The 21,859-nt window shown below is 43.5% G+C and overlaps 1 protein-coding gene across 5 annotated transcripts in view; it reads right to left on the bottom strand.

Annotated features, from left to right (window-relative positions):
* The window catches only part of CARMIL1 (capping protein regulator and myosin 1 linker 1), a gene marked incomplete at both ends in the record, with an annotated part of 268,378 nt that overhangs the window by 154,556 nt on the left and 91,963 nt on the right, over positions 1-21,859 (bottom strand). For all 5 annotated transcript variants that reach the window (XM_080710653.1, XM_080710650.1, XM_080710651.1 and 2 more), the window contains 2 exons: positions 3,866-3,925; positions 6,603-6,653. In XM_080710653.1, coding sequence (XP_080566779.1) covers positions 3,866-3,925; positions 6,603-6,653 — 111 coding nt within the window. The remainder of the gene's footprint in view (positions 1-3,865; positions 3,926-6,602; positions 6,654-21,859) is intronic.

Genomic DNA, 21,859 nt, shown 5'->3' with positions numbered 1-21,859 from the left:
GAAACCCTGTTTCAAAATAAAGAATAAAAAAAGAGTGGGGCATGGTGGTGCACGCTTTTAATCCCAGTACTTGGAAGGCTGAGACAAGAGGATCACAGGTTCCCAGCCAGCCTCAAGTATTTATTGAGGCCCTTGCAACTTAGTATGAGCCTGTTTCAAAATAAAAAATTAAAAAAGAGAACTGGGGGTACAGCTCAGAGGTAGAATGTTACTGGGTTCAATACCTATTATACCAGTAAGTAAATAAATAATTCACCATCTTAACAAGGGAGGGATGGAGTGAAAGGAATCATACGATTATCTCAATAAACAGAGAAAAAGTACTAACAAAATCTAACACTAATATTAAAAAACAAAAACAACTATAAGCTGGACATGGTAGCTCACGCCTGTATTCTCAATACTTAGTAAGCTGAGATAGAAGGATCACAGGTTCGAGGTCAGCCTTAAAAACTCAGAGGCAGAATGTTCCTAGGATCTATCAGTAGCAAAAACAAACAAAAATCACTGCAGCTAGTGTCACACATAATGTAAAAGAATGGATATAAGACAAAAATGTCTGTTCTTGCCACTTCTCAGCCTAGTGGTGGTGGTGGTGGTGGTGGTAGTGATGGTGGTGGTGGAGGTGGTAGTGCTGATGGCTAGTGCAATTGTTGGTTCTGAGAACTGATCCGACTCTACTTAGAAGCCAATAACCTAGCCCATCACTGTCTCATGGAGGCTAGCAGAAAGCAGGAGGCTCCTAAGAGAGGGTTTTTAGTAAAACCGCAGGGTTTTACTATTGATTTCACAGCAGAGGGCATGAGCACAATGCTTGCAGATCCCCCCTTTCCCGCAAGTCCCACAGGGTGACAGGGAGGGATCCAGAGGCAGGACTGTAAGCACACTGGGTGCTCACAGGAAAAGAACCCCTGGATCTGGGGAAGCTATTGTTTTCAGAGTGAATGATAAGCAAGAGTGGACTTTGTTCAAAAGAGAAAGATTCCACCATCCTATGAAGTCGCTCAAGACAAAATAACCTTGAGAAGTGGCCTGGGCAAAGAGCAGCCCCTGCATTGAATTCTTGAACGTCCAGCAAAACATGCAGAGGCATGAGAGCCCTCGGAGGAGGACTTCCCGACAGCAAAAAGCAAGCAAAAGAAAGAAAACAGACCCATGCTGAAAATACAAGGTGCCCATGTTCACACATAACACCGCCTCTGTAGAAGATGATAGAAAGAATCTATTAAAAACTACGAGAAACCAGTGGGTTATGTGGAGCAAAGTGGCAAGATTTGAGATCAGTGCAAAACTCAAACATATTTCTAATTTCAACAAGAAACAATTCAAAGGTAGAAGCTTCAACGGTATCACTGAAAAAGATGGAATACTTGGGAATGCATCTGACAGACGATATGCACGAAAAATCACAATAGAATATTGCTGAGAGGATATTAAGATCTAAATCAATAGAGTTTCTTGGGTCAGAAGACTCCAGATTATTAAGATGTTCCTTCTCCCTCATTTGATCCGTAGGTCTAATGTCATCCCAGTCAAAACTCAAATCAGCAGGATTTTCTTAGAAACTGTGATGGGCAATCTTGAATGTCAACTAGATTGGATTGAGATACGCTTAGGAATTAGTAAAACACACTTCTAGGTGTGCTGATGCTGGTGTTTACAGAGATGTTAGTACATGGGACAGTAAACTGAGTGGGGAGACCCATCCTGAATGTAGATGGCACCATCCAACAGGCTGGGGACCTGATAGAACAAAAGCAGGAGGAAGAGGAAGACCTCTAGAAGATGCAAGTTCCATTCTCCCCAAGCAGGTCCTCTATTGCCGCCATCGCCCATGGACGATGAACTCAAGTTTCTCCAGCCCTTCAACGTGGACTCCCATCAGCGACTCTCCAGGAGCCCCAGGCCTTCAGCCTCAGCCGGAGGCTGCATCATTGGCCCCTCCTGTTCTGAGGCTCCAGCTTCTTGACTGGGCAGCTACTGGTTCCTCTGGTTTTCCAGCCAGCAGATGGCCAATATGGGACCATCCAGCCTCTGACAGTGTAGGCCAATCTAATAAACCCTCTCTCATCGTTATATATACATCCTGTTGGTTCTGTTCCTCTAAGAACCCTAATACAGAAGCAGAGGTGATTTTAAAATTCATTGTAAAGGACCTAGGATCACTAAAACCATTTTGAAAACAAGCAAAGCTAAGGTACTGACACCATCTGACTTCAAATCTGTGAAGTGACAGTAAATCAGTACAGTGTGGTGTTGGCACCGCATATACAACAAGGCCAAAGGGTGGGACTCCGAGTCTAGAAATGGACCCAAACTTATATGGACAAATGATGTTCAACACCAGGAAAAACAAACCCACAAGGAAGCAAGAGTCTTTCAAAATATGGCACTGGACAAGCGGATGTAAAACGTGATACCCAAAACCACAATTCTGATCCATACAAGTGGCTTTGCAATGGATCATATATCTAGACGTCTAGCCTAAGTCTTTAAAACTTCTGTTCATTGAAGGACACTGTGAAGAGTATGAAACATCAAGTACAGACAAAGAGAAAAATATGCATGAATCATAATCTCACAAGGGATTTGTAGCTACAATATATTTTTAACTTCTAAGATTCAATAAGAAAACAAACAACCCGATATTTCAATGAGGACTTGAACTGACGCTCTATTAAAAAAAAAAAAAAGACATATGGTAATGAATAAAGACAGATTTTTTAAAAGTTGATTAACATATTTAGTCATTAGAAAATACAATGTAAAGCCACAATGAAAACATGTCACATACTTATTAGGATGACTAAAATTAAAAAGACCACCACATCAGAGCTGGAGAGGAGGAACCAGAATGCTCATACATTGCTGGTGGAGAGGCAAAATGATACAAGCTACTTTGGACAATAAGTTAGCAGTTTCTCAAAAAAACAAATAAATAAATAAACACGTACCTAGCACAATATTCCGCCATTCGAAAACACAGGCCCAATCAAAAACTTGTACATCAAATAGCAGCTTTGTTATAGTCAAAACCAGAGAGAAGCCACACGTCCATCACCAGATGAATGGATAAAGGAATTTTGACATTAACATAAAACAGACACCAGTCAGCAGTACAAAGGAATGAACTATTCAGACATGCGACAAAATAGAATAATCTCAAAATAATTAAACGGAGTGTGGGGAGGCAGAGAGGAAAGAGTGCGAGTGCTTTGACTCCACCCATGTAAAATTTTAGAAAATGCAAACCCTCTACACGGATGGTGAGCAGGAGCCTGCAGGTGTCTGCAGGTGAGGAAAGAGTGGTATTTGCTAAGGTGTATATGAGGAAACTTGGGGATAATATAAATTCAGTATCCTAATCCTAGTAACAGTCTCAGGGGTATACATACATCAAAAGTTATCCAATTTTACACTTCACTGCAGTCACTTATAGCTCAATAAAGCTGGGTATTTTTTAAATTTACATTTTAACACTGAAAAATTCATTTATCTCTCTATTCCAAGAAAGACCTTACATAGTACCATACAATAGCAATGAAATTTTAGTATTAAGATATGCTGTCCAAGATCTCTAGGGAACAGTGCTCGCACGCTGACATCGTCTGCGAGCACAGAGCTCATTAGTCCTCTCAGCTATGCGCTCCCCTTATCAGAACAAATTCCCCATTGCTGCCCACACAGCTGCCCAGACACAACCACTGCTGACTCACTCCTTCTGGAAATCCCGTTTTCCCTAATCTTATTTCTCTACTTTGCCTCAAGAAGCCTTCAATAATGAAAGCAAAGTAGAAGATATCTCACGGTTTCGGGGGCAAAGGAGGATGGTGACATTCAGAAACAGGTTCCTCCACGCACTCACCTGAGCTGGCCTGCTGCAGACCACACCATGAATCTCCAGGTAGCTGAAGGTTAGCTCGAGCTGTAAGCAGAGGAGGAGGGAGACAGAGTACATATTCAAGGTGAAAAGGCTATTATTGGAAATAGTACAAAGACAAACAAGATTCAGGGCATCTTCTGAGGGTAGACTTGGTTTACTATTTCCATTCAGCAAGACAGAAACATGATTTGTCATATTTCAGAAAAAGTCTTATTAACTTGACTAACATGTTGAAAGGAGGTTGCTAGATCCTTCCCATTATTCACTGAGAAAATGTATATATTAAAATGATCCATCTAAATATTCTAAATATGATGTTTTCCCCCTTTTGCTTCAAAATGTGGCTTCAGAAAGTCACATAAGGGAGGGTTGGGGACATAGCTCAGTGGTTAACAATTGTCTGGGATGCTGAAGGCACTGGGCTTCATCCCCAACACTACCAAAAGTGTGTGTGTGGGGGGGATCAATGTTTCTCCCCTTTCTCTCTAAACCCTTACCTCTATTACACTTTGACCATCTATTGGAGTTATCCTTCTTTCCAGTCTCCCATTTAAAAAAAAGCCTTATTTTGAGTCATTTTAGACAAGCACAATATTTAGACATTTTTAATTTTAAAAACATGCTCAACTTTTTAAATTTAAAAACATGCACAATATTTAAAACACGCACCCAGTTGAAAAGTCCCCCCTCTGCATGAATATAAATGATATACTTTATATGCTAATAAATTTCCTCTCCTCCTTTCTCCTTCAATCTATACTTCTCTTTCTTCAAATACTTACCAGTCCTTAGCACACTGCCAGTTCTTCCTGGTCAATAGTCACTAATCTTTCTTCCCAGATTTGCAGTCCATCTTACAACAATGTATATAGTCATGGGGTCAGAGGCTAGAGACAATGGGAGGCTTTGTTGGATCAGCCTATTATCCCTCTTACAATAAACTAGAAACATTCCCTGGTATCTATAAGGGAATGGTGCCAGGCAACCCCACAGGCACCAAAGCTTCAGATGCTCAAATGCCTTATACAAAATGGCATAGTTTTTGCATAGAACCTATATACATCCTCCTGCACACTTTAAATCATCTCTAGATGGCTTATAATACCTATTATAATGCCAATGCATTATAAGGAGTTGTTGAAGTATATTGTTTAAAAGATAATATCAAAAAACATCTGAAAGAATACAATTTTTTTTCAGATATTTCTATCCACGTTAGCTGTATCTGTGAATGGATGCAGAACCCACAGACAGGGGAATAATGGGAAAAGCACACATGCAGAGCTCAATCCACAAGGCTGGTCATGCTCCTGGAGTCACGTTGCACCATGACACACTGCTAGGCAGGAACCCCTCCACCCAGGTAAACATCAGAGAGTGGGAGAATGAGGGTTGGAAGTAGAAGAGGTCTTCTTTTCATTGTTCACTGAGTCAACTGAGAAGCATTGATGGAAAACCTACTATGTGCCAGTACGCAACTCAAGAGAGAAACAAGATGTATATTTTGTACTCCAAGAGTTAACCACAGCCTTGGCGGCATGTATTTTAAAACATGCAATTAAAAGTTTTCTAACCTATCATTACCCTGATGTATACCTGGTTAGGTTTCTGAAGTCATTTAAAGCAGAGGATTGTTTTCTAAAAAGTATACATACCTATTGTCACTGTTTTAATTTTCGATCTATAAACATTTTTATTTGCCACTCTTTGGACTTTTCCCTAAGTTGAGCCCACAGCAGCCCTCCAGGGGCTTTTCTCAATGACTCATGGGCTTCCAAATCCAGTCTCTTTAGAAACGGAGTGAGAAGCTGAAGACCCTTGCAAAGCGATGGAGGGCCAGAGATTAAGCTTCTCAGCCCCTCCCCACTGAGGGGCGGAGCTCAGAGGGGACAGACAGGACCACCCAGCAGAAGGAAAGCGCATGGCTTTCCAAGAAGGTAATACACCTTCCGCTGCCTCACGGCACTGCAAGGTAAACACCTCCTTGGGGGCCTTCTCTTCAATAGAGGATTTCTCTTCTCAAGGCCACAAAATTTCAGTCTGCAATTAACTTTTCACCAGCAGGATAATGATGAATCCACTTCCTTACATCCTTCCCTAGTTACAGTAAGTATGCATAGCTCATCCAAGTTCACTGCCATAATGATGCTATTTGCCCTAACTTGTAACATATCATAAGCACCCAGATTCACTTGATAGTATCCAAAGGGACTGGGACCAAAAGTCTCTCTTTGGACAAACTTTTTAAGAGTTATTTTTCATAGGCAACACCAGAGTGCGTGGAGACAGGTTACACTACTGTAGTGCTCTTTAGAGTCAGGAAAATTACAGTCCATTGGTCAAAGCCTGAGAAATATCTGCCATTACTGAACTGAAGGGAGAAAGAAGTCCACTTGACAGAGTGGAGATCAGGCCCCGCTGAGGGAGAAGATCGCCTGGGCCACGGAGCCTCGGGAACATCAAGCACAAAATGCTTTGTGACTCTTGTTGGGATCCTTTAAACAAAAAAAAAAAAGAAAAAAGAAGCAAAAACTTTTTGGAGAGGAAGGAGAGGGAGTGTCCATGTCCTGGGAGAACACTGCACACCGCAGCTCAAGGCACCAGCCGCATAACTGAGGTGGGCGTGCATGCTGTGTTGGAGTATTTGTAAGTGTGTGCGTGCCAGTGTGTGAGTGTGCCTGGAGCCTGTGTTTGGAAGGAGGACTGTGTCGGTGCTTACCTTGGTGGGGATGCGCGCTGTCAAGAGGAACGCTCGGCATGACGTCAGCACCTGGAAGACAGAGGCAGCAACATCAGAGTAAATACAAGAAGAACCTGGAGCTTGCTCCTGACCACTAAGAGGAGTCCAAGGCCCAGGACAGCTCCTTGGCCCTGTGGAATTAGACTTAGGCTATGAGTCCCTGTGTCAAGGGACTGTGTCCACACCAAACAAATCATAAAGATGCTCAAGAGAAGAAGTTAGCTGGTGGCCAAACAACTAACAGGGTATCAGAGCTGAGTAAGCAACACGGGTGTCTATGATATCAGACCACAGGTACCTGGTGTAAAGTCCTGAGCCCCACTGCCAATGGAATAAAAAATAATAAAAGCCAGGCCCTCCCAATTACAATGACCACATTTGCCCTCTTGCTTTCGGCTCTCAGGAGCGGAAATTATCCGAGTTCTAACAGTCACATTGCACAGGCAGCAACATCAGTGCGCTTCTGGGAGTTCTTCCTCAGCTCTGTCCTTCTCAGAGAGACACGGTTATGTAAGTTTCCTTTCTATACTCAGCTGGTAATATCTGTATAGCCATGTATGTGCTACACGTCCTTCGTGCCCAAAGAGGCCCCATAAATAAAAAAGGGTTGAGCGAGGAGTTCAAACCTTGAACAAAGACACTGCATCCACATGCTCCTGTTTATCCCGGCCACTCTGCAACTCAGGGGCACCCTGCCCAGCCTACCGAACTAATGCCACAAAGACAGGAGCCCCCCGTGCTTTTCAAGTCTTATAGGAGAATTGCATTTCTTCATTTTTCCAAAGAAGTTCCTTCTCACTAAATCCTCATTTAGCAAATGAGACTTGCATGCTATATGGAAAATGCTACATTTGAACAAAACCTGAGAAATTACAGGTCAGAGACACTGAGGCCTCAAGGTGTCACAGGGCTCACGCACTTTACCCAGGTTTGCCCAGCACAGGTGAGTCATCGGGGTCCCTGGGTGGCTTGCTTTAGCCTTCCAAACCCAAGCAGAAGCAGTCATGTTTGTCTAGAAACTTCTTTTCAAATAATTATAGGTCAGTGAGGAAGGGGACAACTCAGGTCAGACTCCTTTTGAGACAGATGATGAGGGGAAGTTATCAGCTCTGGCTGGGAGAGCCTGGTAAAGGGCAGGTAGGGAGGCAGAAGGAAAGACTCGGAGAGGGTCAGACCATCTCAAGACCTTGGACCCAAAGGCCACAGTCATGGTTATTCATGGGGCTCATCTATATCTGGTATCTCTTTCACTCCTTGACTTTAGAAGTGGCACACTCTTAAAGATCATTAGTAAGTGGTTTCTGAAAGTGAAGGTAACAGAAGATAGTTGTATTGGAATAGTCCACATGTTGTGAATCAAACTGCAGCTTTTTCCCTAATGAAAGATCCTTTCTTACAAGTATGGTCCCCAAGGATGGGAACAGAAACAACCCGACCAGAGTAGAAGGCAGGGGAAGGACAGAGCGCCATCAGAGGGGCCAGCCATGAGCGTGCAGCATGCACAGCCCGGAGGTAGCAATCCTGCCTGCATCACATGCAGGGTCCTTGTTAAAAATTAGGAATTCCGCCGGGCATGGTGGTGCACGCTTGCAATCCCTGTGCTTGGGAGGTAGAGACAAGAGGATCGTGTTAGTTCGAAGCCAGCCTCACTGGTTTAAGAGACCCTGTTTCCAAATAAAAATATAAAATAGGTCTGGGAGTGTAGCCCAGAGATAGAAGGGTTTCCAGGAACCCCAGTACCACTGAAAAAAAAAAAAATTCCAAGTGCAGGACAGCTGAGCATGGGGCCCCTTGGGTGGCAGCTAGCGCTGGCTGAGCATTCTGGGTGCTATGAATGGCAAACATCATTGACTGCACAGACATGTTCAATCCTCAGAACAACCGCAGTCAGTATCATAGTCACCCCATTTCACAGAATGATACACTGAGAGTCACTCGATCAGACAATTAGAGGAGAAAACAGACTCATACTCGGCTTTATCTGTTAATGCCAAAGCTCATATTATTATTTCTGGGCCAATCCCGCCTCCTTGTGCTCTGCCCGCTGGCAGATCACTAACGACCAGGGAAGGAAGGAACAGCCTGGCTCTGTCTAGGACTAGAAAAGGCCCAGAAAGGCCAGGGTACCTGTTTTGCCATCTCAACAGTTGGTTTTTAAAAATTCTCTTTTCAAATACAAGGCATGCCCTGCAGAGGTGAACTCCCCTGTCAGCTGGACTGGTGAGCCCTCGGCGAAAACAGCAGTATTCGGAGCAGAAAGTGTTTGGAGGCCTTTTGGGAAAGGGCAAGAGGCATTTTGTTGCATGACACACACAAGACTCAGAAAGGACTGTGAGAGCCAGAAGAGGCTCAGGAGTGGCAAAGAGGAACTTAGAAAAGGGGATAAAGGGCAGGAGACAGGCTCGGCTGTTGCCATCTGCCAGGGTCCAGGGAGCTGGCTGCTAATGACTTCCTTATGAGACCAGGACTCTTTTATTTTTTGGTACAGGGGATTGAACCCAGGTGCATCTATCTATCAGCCCTTTCTTTTCTTCTCTTTCATGTTTCTTTCTTTAAAAAAAAAAATAATCTTGCTTTTCAGGATCTCACTAAGCTGTTCCTCACTAAGTTGCTGAATCCGGCCTGGAAACTGTGAGCCTCCTGCCTCAGCTTCTCAGGAACGGGACCACCTGCATGCACCACTGCGCTCAGCTCCAAGGACTCGTCTTAATGGATGAAATATGTGTCTCTCCAGAACTAAGCCACAGCACCTAGAGTTTTCTTCTACTTCGGTTCAGCCCCAGGATCTGACTCTCTCTTTCAAAAACTGCTCTCCCCCAGGGAATAGAAAAAGAAAGCACTGTGACAGCCAGGATCACATGTTGGCTCTAGAAAGCAAACTCCTATCCCCCATCTCTCCCTTTTCTTTACAAAGCAGTGTGTGTGTGCCTGCCTCTCTCTCTCCTCCTGCCTCCCTCTCGCTCGCCTTCTCTCGCTCTCTGGACCACTTGTATAGTCAATCCCCGGTTTTTCCAGGAATCTCAAGTCTATGAAATCTCTGTACAGAAGTTAAACAATAACTATAAAACACACATGCCAGAAAGGTCCCAAAAGCACCTGATCAAAAACCTAAAACCCTGAGTCTACAGCCTGAGGGCAGGTCCAGAGAAACTCCAGCAGTGAAAACTGGCAGCTGCAACTCCTCACTCCTATCCATTCTCTTCACGCTTGCCTCAGATCAGAGTGAGGTTCAAGGCCAGAAGGCCCTGGCAGGAATTTGCAGGCCCTTCAGTAGTCCAAAAAATATATTTAGCTCTGGGAACATTCCTTCAAAGAAGAATTGGTCATACAACATCCAGGATCGTTTTGCAATCCAATTCTGTGCAGTTTGTTGCTTTGTTGTTGGTCTGATTTTGGACATTTTATGTCCAAGCAAGACTCCTAGCCCCTTTTTTATTTTATTTTGAAACTCACTAAGTTGCTGAGACTGGCCTCAAACCTGCGACCTTCCTGTCTCAGCCTCCCAAGTCCTGGGTACAGGTGTGGATCACCATGTCCAGCTGTGTGCAATGGCTTCATAAATTTGCATATATTACCTGGTCTGACCCTCACAGGACCCAATCAAGGAAACAGTTTTACTGTCCCTATTTTAAGGTGAAGAAATAGAGACACACAGAGACCACGTAACTGGTGCTGAGCCCCAGCAAGCACACAGCAAACCTGGGATCTAACCTAGCAGGTCTGGCTCCAGAGGTGGCATTCCCAACTGCACTGGCTCTCCAATCTCCCCTTCCCAAGAACCTGATTCCTCAGTAATCTGTTCACATGGAAACACGGACGAGTCAAAGAACTTTAAAGCCAGAAAGATGCAAACAGGTGAAGAGATCATCCATAGGACATGGGGTATTTGAGTATCAGAAGAAAAGAGATCAGTTCCTCCTGGTTGCTCAGCCTGCCTGCCTTTGACGGCCTGTTGGTCTTTTAGTCTGCACCTCTCCTTGCTGGCTCCTCCATCCTTCCCTAAGACTCAGTTCATCTGCTGTTGCCGCTGCCAGTATCCCCAACAGTATCCCCATCCTGCCCACTTTCTCTGCTTCCCTCAGGGGCCCTCCCCAGCCTTCATTCCGCCCTCCTCGCCCCAGCTCTTTCTCCAGAATCACTTGAGGGCTTGGATTTTTAGACCTTTTGAAAAATAAATATTATTTATTAATAATTATTATTTATTAATTAATAATGATTAATTAAAATAATAATTAATAATTATTTATTTAAAATAATAATTATTTAGAACTTTTGAAAAATAATAGACACCCAATCACAGAATAAATGCTGCGTTCTGGGAGAGTATTTCATCTGTAACACAGTCACAGAGAAACACGAACAAAGCACGTGCTAAAAATGATGAGACACCTTTTAACATCGTTATACAGTGAGCACGTAAGTAATTAAGTGATTGCAAAGAGTCCTTTGTGAATCTAATGAATCAGTCTTAAACACTGGTCTCGAAACCTGTATCCAGACAACTGAAATAAGGCAGCAATCACTGGCATAAGCCACAGGCTAGTTTTTTCACCCATTGGCACTTTAAGGAACAATCCTCCCACGACCAGCTGGATGTTCCATGACCTGCCTGTCTTCCCGAGACCTGCCCTCTCACCTGCATGAGGTTTTGGGGGCCACCAATAGAGTAGTAACTGGGCTCAGTGCATTTTCAACAAGGTAGGAGCTAGGCATAATGGCACATGCTGTAATTTCAGTACTTGGGAGGCTGAGATAGGAGGATCCCGCAGGTTGGAGACCAGTCTCAACAACTTAGTGAGACCCTGTTTCAAAAAAAAAAAAAAAAAAACGACAAAAAAAAAAATAGGGATAGGATAGAACATCCCTGAGTTAAATTCCCAATATCTTACCTACATAAACACACATAGTCCAGATTCAAAGTCCTTTCACATACTCTGATCACAAACAGTACAATTAAATCTGTTTTAGACCTTACCCATAGTCACCTGATTGCTTCATTGCGTGTACACCTTCAACTCCTCCATGTTACAACAGTGCAGTACTGATTAAGTTCACGGAGCAGAACAACAAAACACCCTGATGGGTAAATTATTCCAGATTTTCCTTTCATCAAAAAGGAAAACAACCCTGGTAGGTAATAATTTATATATCCCTTCTCCAACACCAAGAACAATCAAAAACACTCTCTCGGATCTTTAAATTCCACCCGTATAAATAATATATTTCACGTGTATAAATATTCCCAGCTAAGATCCTATGTCGCGGGGTATGTCCTTCTTTCCTACTCTCAATAAAGTCAGTCTGGTCCTCCTTGTGACCCATTCTGAAATTCCCATCTGCAGTGAGGCCCAGGACCCTCCTGGCCTGAGCTCAGGTGTTCCCTCCCTTTTGGGGACCCTCCTCAGAAACCCCGTGTATATGACAATATGAGGTTATCAATGGACATTTTTACCTTCACCCTAGCAACAATCGGGCTCAAAATCTGTAATTTGTGTGTCAACTCTTTGTCTTTAAAAATGTTTTCAAGAGCCAGGCCTGGTGGCACACACCAATAATCCCAGCACTTGGGAGATTGAGGCAGGAGAATCACAGATTCAAGGTCTATGCATGAAAACTCAGCAAGACCATGGTAGAAAAATGCTCCTAGGTTCAATCCCTAATGCCAAAAAATTAAAATAGATCAAAAATTAAAATGTTTTAGGGCAGGTGTGGTGGCGCGTGCTTGTAATCCCTGTACTTGAGAGGCTGAGATAGGAGGACTGCAGATTCGCGGCAGGCCTCAGCTATTTAATGAGGTCCTCTGCAATTTAGTGAGACTCTGTTTCAAAATAAAGAATTAAAAAAAAATGGGGCTAGGAATATAGCTTGGTGGTAGAATGTCTCTGGGTTCAATCCCCAGTACCACACACACACACACACACACACACACACACACACACACACAAGTTTTAAGGGCAGTGTAAGTATATAGTGTCCTCTGGAATTTGGACACAGGCCAAAACAATGTGTTTGAAAAGTGTTTGAAAAGAGACATATCCATAAGGAATCCCAGGCGTTGAAAGAAGACAGATAAGCCACAAAGAGTCTGGTGCTGGTTGATCCCTATTTCTGGTGGCTGACTAGGGTTCCCAAAGGCATATGTGGGTTTTTAGAATATTTGTAACAGAGTGGGAGTGAAACAGGGGAAACCTTCTGACATTAACCAGCCCTTTCCCAAGAATGCCCAGTAACAAACACAATAGCATAGCAATATTTTCAATTAAGAGTGAAAACCATAAATGCTACCAGTCTGGTGAGAAATACATCTCTTTCTCTATCAATGCATTCGAGCAGAGCTACCTTGGCACTGGGAATTCAAATCAACTCAGTCTCCCAGATTCTCTGGTTGGTTCCAAAACCACCCTGGAATCTATAGCTCAGAGGATTTACAGTGCACACATGAATCCCAGCAGCATGAGAAGAAATTCCACAGGAGAACGCTCTGGTTCTACATGAGGAGCGCCGAGGTTGCAGGCATTTTGCTTCAGGGTGCCCAACTCTTTCCATTTCTCCAGGGCATTTACAGGTTGGCACTGAGAATCGTGCAACCCAGGAAACCAGAAGTGTTGGTCATCCTATGTGCTTGGATTTTAGCCAGGAAGACTTCAATTCTGGCTCTGCCTCCTGCCAGTTGCTCAGAGCCTACAGTCAGTTAGGTAAGAGGTGGTGGACCACTGCAGAAGAGCAAATGAGGCTCCTTAAATGAACTGTCAGGTAAGGCTTACCCTCCGCAGAATTACTACTGTGGTAAAGAATTAAGGAAAAGACAAATAAGGATTACACCCTTGCCCAGCACCTAGCCTGCCTTTGCTGAATACCTGCTCCTATTACAACTTAGATAATAGCATCTTTGATTTAGACTCTCCATAAGGCTGAGTAGATACATCTGTTGGACTTTTAAAGAGTTTTTATCAACAGTACAAAACTAACAATAAAAAAACACAAAGCTATTGGGATGTCTCCTAAGAGGAAATGTTCTGTTCAACACCCATGCTTGACCTCAAAGAATAATTTTCCTGCAAAGTTAAAAATGGGGGTCATTAGAAGGAGTTATGTGCTCTTCAGTGAGGACCCTTAACCACAAAGGGCAAAGCCATCACCTGCCTCCCCTGGGAAGGGCCATTCTTCATGGAGCCCTTAGCATGCAAACCACATTCTATTTCCTCTCCCTTTCATTGAAATGCAAGCAGCAGCCTTGGCTCCCTCAGAGGCGTCTCAGTTCAACTTTCAACTTCAAAATTTCACTTTGAAACATTTATTTTAAAAAATTCTCCACATTGTTCAAATTTACATCTTAACAGAGAAGCCTACATTTTCTTGCACAGATGCTAGATAATGAAGTTGGTTATAGAACCCTCTCCTTGCACACTTAATAAAAACCGAAATAAATGCCCACTTCACCACTTAACTCCACTGCCTAAAGAGTACTGCTGTGCAGGCAAGCCATCAATCAATTCATGCCTGTAACCCATGCAGATTACCAGGAGAAACTGTGCTCCAAAATCGGGCTCTGTACACCACACATTCAACAAATGTCTTATGTCCCCGAACATTCTTTAGTTCACAAAGTGTACTAAAATGATGAGTACCATTTAATATTTCCCCTCCTTTTCCAAATGCCCAGCTCCAATTAGGAGAAGAATAGGGCCTCTAGTCCAACATATCCACACCTAAGCGAGGAAGAGAAGCAGTAGCACTGTGGAGTTCAGTGACAGATGCTGAAGGGCTGAGGAAGGTCACACTGTGGCTTGAGAGAAGAAACCCTCTCTTTTCACTCTGAGCCTCCTAGCACCACACCACTCTGATGACCCTCATCCTCTCTGGCCAGCGTGGACGTGCTCCCTATCCAATAAGAATGCAAAAAATTCATTATTTTAGTGCAATCCCTGGCCCTAAATCCCTCTTACAGTTGAAGCGCTACACTGGATGGGCCGCTGTGAGGCCTGTCATTGGTGGTATGCCTGGTGACGTGGAACAGCCCAGAGCAGGATCTGCAAAATACAACCATGGACCGACCAGCCCCCTACCTAATTTTAAGTTTCATTGAAACACTTTACTGTCTAGTCTCTGGCTTCCTTCACACAACAGAACATCTAAGAAAATGCAACGTATTTTATGGCTCACAAAGTTTAAAGTATTTTAAAAAAAAAATGTTGCCAACCCTTGGGGTAGGGGTTCAGAGGGTAAACTTTGAGGCCAAACTGCCTGGGTTTGAACCCAAGTTTCAGTTTTACTATCTATGTGACTTTGGCAAACTACTGAATCTCTTCTGTACCTCCGTTTTCCCCTCTGTAAAATGAGAGAAATAATAGTACTGATGAGTTAATGTATGCAAATAGCTTAGATACTGGGGTGTGACACATAGCACCTGTCATTATTGCTTATGTTAACTGTTTATAATTATAATATGAGCACAATGGTATAAACTGAGAAGAGAGGTATCCAGGTTTAGCCTGAGACTAAGCTAGGCCAGTGACCCAACTTTTGAATGATTTACAATCACTCTGGACCTTTCCTTACCCAAATTAACAAGTTGGAATAGGCGTCTACATTGTCTCCCTAAACTCTGCCCAGAACTTGGAGTCACTACAGGATTCTCTGGGTTTGGAGACCCTGCTACTCCTTGGCTGGTATGAACTTCTAGGAAAGACAGGGCCCTGGTAAATGTTTGTCACGAGGATCCTGCTTCTGGAACAACAGAGGTCCCTGCCAGGGAACAAGGAACCATAGGGGACTTTCTATGCTGATGTTTGACATCAAAGGAAATCTCTGTGCTTTAACAACTGTGCAAATCCATTTCTTTTCACCTGGTTATTTCTGCCTTTACACATAAATATAATGTTTACATACAGCTCCTCAGACATAATCACCTTCTTTCCACCATCCTATTATTGCAAGTTGTAAGGCGTTACCAGAGCAAGAAAGAAAACAAACATCTTATTTTTTCAACAGGCAAATACAAGGCTAATTCAGGACAACATCAATTCTTCTTCAAGTCACTACAAATCAGAAAACACCAGCTGATACAAAGTTCTGGCATGTGTCACACCGATTTGTCAAAAATGACATATTTTTAAAGGCAGAGCGATGGCCCATCGTTTTTAAAGATGCAACACACAAATATGATCAGGCCTTCTTTAAGTGGTGCCATCCATGGCTGTTCCTAGAATAGGGCATCTCATGCCAACGGTGGAGGTGACTCAGACTCCAGGTCCGGCCCACAGATGAAGGTCTCACATAGCTCATGTATTAAGGCACCCAAGTTTGATGGTTTGTGAATTCATTTAAAACACAAAAATGACTGTGTTGCCTGCAAGAGTCTGCAGGTCCCCATGATTAGATGTGGTACACACAGACCCACTGGTCCCCTTGGTCAGGCCACAGACAGGCCTGCAGGTCCAAGGTCAAGTGTACCATGCACAGGTCCCTGTAGGTTCCTGAAGTTTATTTGCCCAGGCCTCCTAATGATCCCTCTGCGCCCCTCATATCAAATGCCTGTAAAGGTTTTAGAGTCATCTTTTAAAAGACCCAAACAGTAGGGTGTCTCTTCTCTGCTTGGGTCCTCAGCGGCTTTGCCCCACACTGGTCCCTACGTTCACTTCAGCCATATTACAGGGAGAAGGGTGCTCCTGCACCTCTGATGCACTTCTGACCCTTCCGTGCTTGTCACTGGCTCACACTTGCCCCTCCTGCAGGTTCTATTGGGGCATCCTAAGGAAGAACACATCAGGTCTCCCTGTCACGTGCTCTTAGAGGTACCCGCACGTTTCCTTACAAATACCTATCACTGTCTTAACTATTGGTGGGATTATATATTTGGCATCTACCAACCCTGCTACCAGACCACAGGATGCCAGGGAACAGGGACCATCTCTGTCCTATGCAGAGCTATACCTCCAAGTGACCGACACAAAGAAGGTGCCCAAGTATCTGATGAGTGAACAGAATGCCAAGTTTACAGCCCCTCCTCACCCTATTTCCAGCTGCAAATATTCAGGGTTTTAGAAATCAACAAGTTGCTACAGTCTGCAAATCTGATCATAAAACTTAAGCGCTGCCAGGTTTTGCCTGCTAACTACAGCACACCTGACACATCCTTCTCTTTAATACTTATATCCTAAAAAAAACTGAAAAGCTATTGTTTTGCAGCTTACCCTGACCCACTTCAAATAGATCTACTTGCTAAATCCCAACTCACCTGCCAAAAGGAAAAGAAAAAGAACAAGAGAAAAAAAAATAAGCTAGCGGAGGAAGGGCATCGAAATGTCAAGAGCCCGGGCTGACATCCTTGTGTCTGCACTTTGTGTTCAAAGAACCAATTCATTACAGCAAGACTCCAGCTCCACTCTTCTGCAGCTCCTGGAGCCTGGGGATGTCAGGTCCGGCAATGGATGTAGGGTAAATGAAATCTACTTTAATAAAGAACTTCAGAGACCTGATGTCTTTCTATTGTCTTGATTTTGAACTTGGACTGTGCCAACAGGGCAAGACAGTTATGTCCATAAGAGTAAATAATGTATATAAAGGGGCCAGATACAGTGTCATACACTTATAATCTCAAACCTCAGGAGGCTGAGACAGGAGGATCACAGGTTGAAAGCCATCCTGGGCAACTTAGCAAAACCCTGTTTCAAATTTAAGAAAAAAAAAAAGTGAAATGGCTTGGGATATAGCTTAGTGCATTCAATCCACAGTATCACCCCCCCAAAAAAAATCAAAATAAATAAGTTGATGAGAAAAATAAAAACAGGACACACTGAAGGGGCTACTAAGAGGGGAATACTATTCTTCTAAACAGAGCATGCTTTTCTTTCCCAAAACTTCAGGTTAGAGAGACCTGTTCTGGGATATGGAACATTTTACCTCCGAGCTACACCCCTATTTTTTGTGCTTTATTTTGAAACAGCATCTCACTAAGAAGTGTTTTGCTCAAGGAACACAGAAGCATCATTCATCTGCTCATGAGACAAAGTGCCTTGCCAAGTGGCTCAGGGTTTCAAGATAAACCGTGGAGGCTCAGGTAGAGCTTCTGCACGCTACACTTGGCCTTCACACAGCGCAAGCCCCCATTACCTGGGCTCTCCATGCCACTGGGCCTCTTCTTCCCTGCCGGTGCGGAGCAACAAACCGTAAGTGACCCCCTCCCCCTTTTTTTTACCACTACCAACCCTTCCTCAGCTTTCTCCTCTTGTCAGTAAGAACGGTAACCCTAGTCTCTACTTCCTAGCTGGGGACAAGGGACATTGCACCTGTTTCCAAAACACATTACTCCTCCTCCCAGTGTAGCACACTGTGGGTAGGGCCTTCACCTAGGGCTCCCACACCCCCAGAACAGAGACCCACAGCAGCCTACCCTGAAAACCCAGAGCCCCCTCTACCTCCTGAGAGTGTTGTGTGAGGGCAGAGAACCAGCCCAGTAGCAGAGGGACCAGCCACACCTGGAGCCCCTAAGCCCTTGCACCCCTCTCAAGTTGTGGCATGCAACCCCTGGAGCCCTGATGCAAACTCCCCTCTAGGGGTCCAGAAGTGGCAAGAAGCCCCTGGTGGAGGAGAGCAGAAACGTCCAGAAGCCAGAGTCATCCTAGAGAGAAGTGAGGTGGAGGTAAGGTCAGGCCAGGAAAGGTCTTTATTTTCCCCTCTCTATCTCTTGATAAAATGAGATTTTCTTTCTTTCTTTCTTTCTTTCTTTCTTTCTTTCTTTCTTTCTTTCTTTCTTTTTTTTTTTGTGGTACCCTGGAGATGGAACCCAGAACATTTTACCTCTGAACTACACCCCCAGCCCTATTTTTTATTCTTTATTTTGAAACAGCATCCCGCTAATTTGCAAAGGGCCTCATTAAGTAGCTGAGGTTGGCTGTAAACCTGCTATCCTCCTGTGTCAGTCTTCCAAGTACTGGGATTACAAACGTGAGCCACAACACCCGGCTAGGATGAGTTTTAGTTAGATTAGTACCTTTTCTTCAAAAGACAGAACTCCCTTTACACGCACCTATTCTATCCAAGTCTCTTTTTGGGTAACATTTGTTGCAGCTATCATTAAATATATGAGTAATTATTTCATTCATGTACTCATTCAATAAATAATTGTCAAGGGCCTAGCTGGCATTAGACACTACAAAGACAGAAAGCCCTGCCTTCAAGCAGCTTCTATTCACCTGAGAGACAGGTTCTATGCAAATAAATAAAACATTGGTAAACTAATGCTAAGTCCAAAGGAGGAAAATAGAGCATTGAGAGGAAATATGGGGCGTCCTGTGTGGGGCTGGGAAAATGGGTGATGGGGGGGGCATTTTAAAAGTCTGGTGAGGTCTGGGGATAAAGTGATATTGGAAAAGGGCTGAAGGTAAAGAAATGAGCTACCTGGGCAGATAGGAGGAGTCCTGGCAGAGGGGGCAAGGAATGCCAAGGCCCTGAACACGCCTGCTGCAGCTTCAAACAGAATCAGTAAGCAGAGAGGAGGAGCCCAGAGACCTGGGAGATCTCAAGGCCACTGTCCACTCTGCTCTCCTGATGACCACCAGGATGCCATGCTGAGGACAGACTGAGGGGTGGGACAGACTGGGCTAGTGTTAAGAGGTGGGGTTGGCAATGAAGACCAGCCGCAGGCCTTTGCAACAGAGAGGGTGATGGTCAAGCCAAAGAGAGCAGCAGGTCCGGCGAAGAGGCTCAGGCTGGACCTGGACCTGATGGAGTTCAGCTCCAGTCTGATTCTATTAACAAGTGAATGTAGAATAGAAGACAGAGCTGTTCTGCTGTGGCTAACAGTTTGGCTTACACCCAAGAAATAGCTACATAACACCTCAAATGGCACATGAGTAAATAACTCCTAGACTGGTCTGGGTAATGTGATACCTAGTCCAGTAAGGAAATTTTTATGGAAGAAGTGCCACTGAAAGCACAGAAATGATGCCAGAATTTTCCAAGTGTTGTTCTGAAAATTATTTAATGAAAGGCATATTCATTCTCAGTAGAGGGTAGAAGTAGCTTTAGGAAGGAGTAATGCTCTCCTGCCTAACCACCATCCTATAGTCTAGTAACTTCAAATGTACACTTAAAATGTGATAATACAAGATGGGAGTCTACCTCGATTCTAAAGAGCGAGTTTGAAGAGGAGAATGTCCTGTTGCCTTTTCTTGGTTCTTATAAGCAGTGATCTCTCATAGAACTTTCTAGAAATATTCTATATCTGCAGATTCTGAAACAGAAGCCGCTAGTCACAAATGGCTACTAGTGAACACTTGAAATCTGACTGTGATCAGGTGACTAAATTTTTTGCTTACTTTCACTTAAGTTGATATGGGTATCTATTGTGGCTAGTGACTACTATACTGGACCGTAGAGCTCTAGAAGAAATAAAAAATCACTACACAGCAAAACACACACAAATTACCTGCTACATTTTTTCTCTTAAATATGTACTTTTAAATATTTCCCTTAAATATGTATCATAAAATATGTACAAAATAGATTACATAGAATCTGAAAATGGATGTTCTTATCTGTATTATGCCCTAGACTTACCACTGAATTCTCCTATTTCTATATAAACTCTTTGAAAAGAAATCTCTGGGTTGGCCTTAACTTGGTTTTAAATACATTTTCTTAATTTTTGTGTGCAACTGTAATATTTCATCGGTCACCCGTCCCTCTAGCAATGTTACTCAGAATGAGATTTCCTTTCCTGATGCGTATTCAATGATAATATCTTAAATGTCACATGAAAATAAAGACAGAAGAGCCTGACTATAAGTGAGCTACCCTTCTGCTCTAGGCTCAAAGCACACTATGGTATCGGTTATCTTATTTTTCCTGCCAAGATCATAGTGAATGAGAAGGCTGGTATTAGTATCACTATTTTTCAGTTGAAAAAAAAATCAAGGCAGAAAAAGATTAATGACAGTTCATTTCACAGAGTAAATCTACAGCTTAATCAGAAAAGGAGGATTTGGGAAGGTGTGAAGAGGAAAATTACTTGAAAATGAAAAGAAAAAAAAAAGCAACTACATGCAAATCCCGAGTTGCCCAATTCAAGTGGGCGGGGAGCCAGGTCTCAGGAATGCTGAGTGATGAGGAGAGCGGGTAGCTGTGTCTGTCCTTCGGGCCCTGTGTCTTAGACCTTCCACCAGGCCTGCAATGCCCCTGAGGTTTGCCAAGATGCTGGCTGCAGGGCCAGAAGGTGAGGAGGATAAGGTGGCCGGTTGGGGCCCAATCAGTGAGGGGGCTGTTGGTATAATAAGGTTCATTTATTCATCACTAAATCCGACCAGATTCAAATGACAGGGCAATGTTCATGAATAATCTCCTACCCGACAGCTGGAGAAGGAGCTTTCATTAATCTTGCCTTTGAAATACTCGCTAACCCTAGTTATATCACTGAATTGCATGACCCAAGAGATTAACAGGGCAATTCAATGAGTTGGGAGCTGCTCTTTGCGGTCTTCAGTTAAACCCCTTTATTTTGAGAATGAGGAAACTGAGTCTCAGGAACACTGGCACTTGCAAAAGAACATAACTGTATTCATTTTCCAAGAAAATGAGCCTGAGTTTCTGTTTCATTAATACTGAAACATAGCACTATGCCTCATATAGCAGTTTTAAAACGGTCACTAATTTTACTCTGTGTGTGTGTGTGTGTGTGTGCGCGCGCGCGTGCGCTTGTGGAAATTGAACCCAGGGATGTCCTATTTCTGAGCTATATTACAAGCCCTATTTTTATTTTTTATTTTGAAACATGATCTTGCTGAGTTGCTAAGACCCTAAGTTGCTACGGCTGGCCTCAAGTCTGCGATCCTTCTGTCTCGTACTCCCAAGTACTGGGATTGCAGGTGCAGGCATGCACCACTACACCTGACCCTATCTTTATTCTTTACTTCAGTGCATTCCTAGAAGCTATACATTCAGAAAATCAGGAATGCCATGCGTGTGTGAGGATATTAAAACTAGCAAATGCATTCCTCAACAGTTGTTGTTTTTTCTTTAATTGGGTACATTGTTATTTTACAAATCTTGGGGTATAGAGAGTTAGAAAAATACACGCACACAACTTTTATTGCCCTCCACACTGGATCTCCCTCTCCCTCACCCTCACCCCACAAGTCTTTGAGACTGATACTTTTGTAAATGTTCATGGCGTTTCTACTATGCATTCTTTTATGACTCTCTTTCCTACTTCCTTCTCTAATACTCTAAGACCCCCT

This window comes from Muscardinus avellanarius (genome assembly GCF_963383645.1).
Source record: "Muscardinus avellanarius genome assembly, chromosome: 14".
Lineage (NCBI taxonomy): Eukaryota > Metazoa > Chordata > Mammalia > Rodentia > Gliridae > Muscardinus > Muscardinus avellanarius.
Note: the sequence above shows the minus strand (reverse complement) of the source record. Positions and strands in the feature narration are given on the sequence as shown.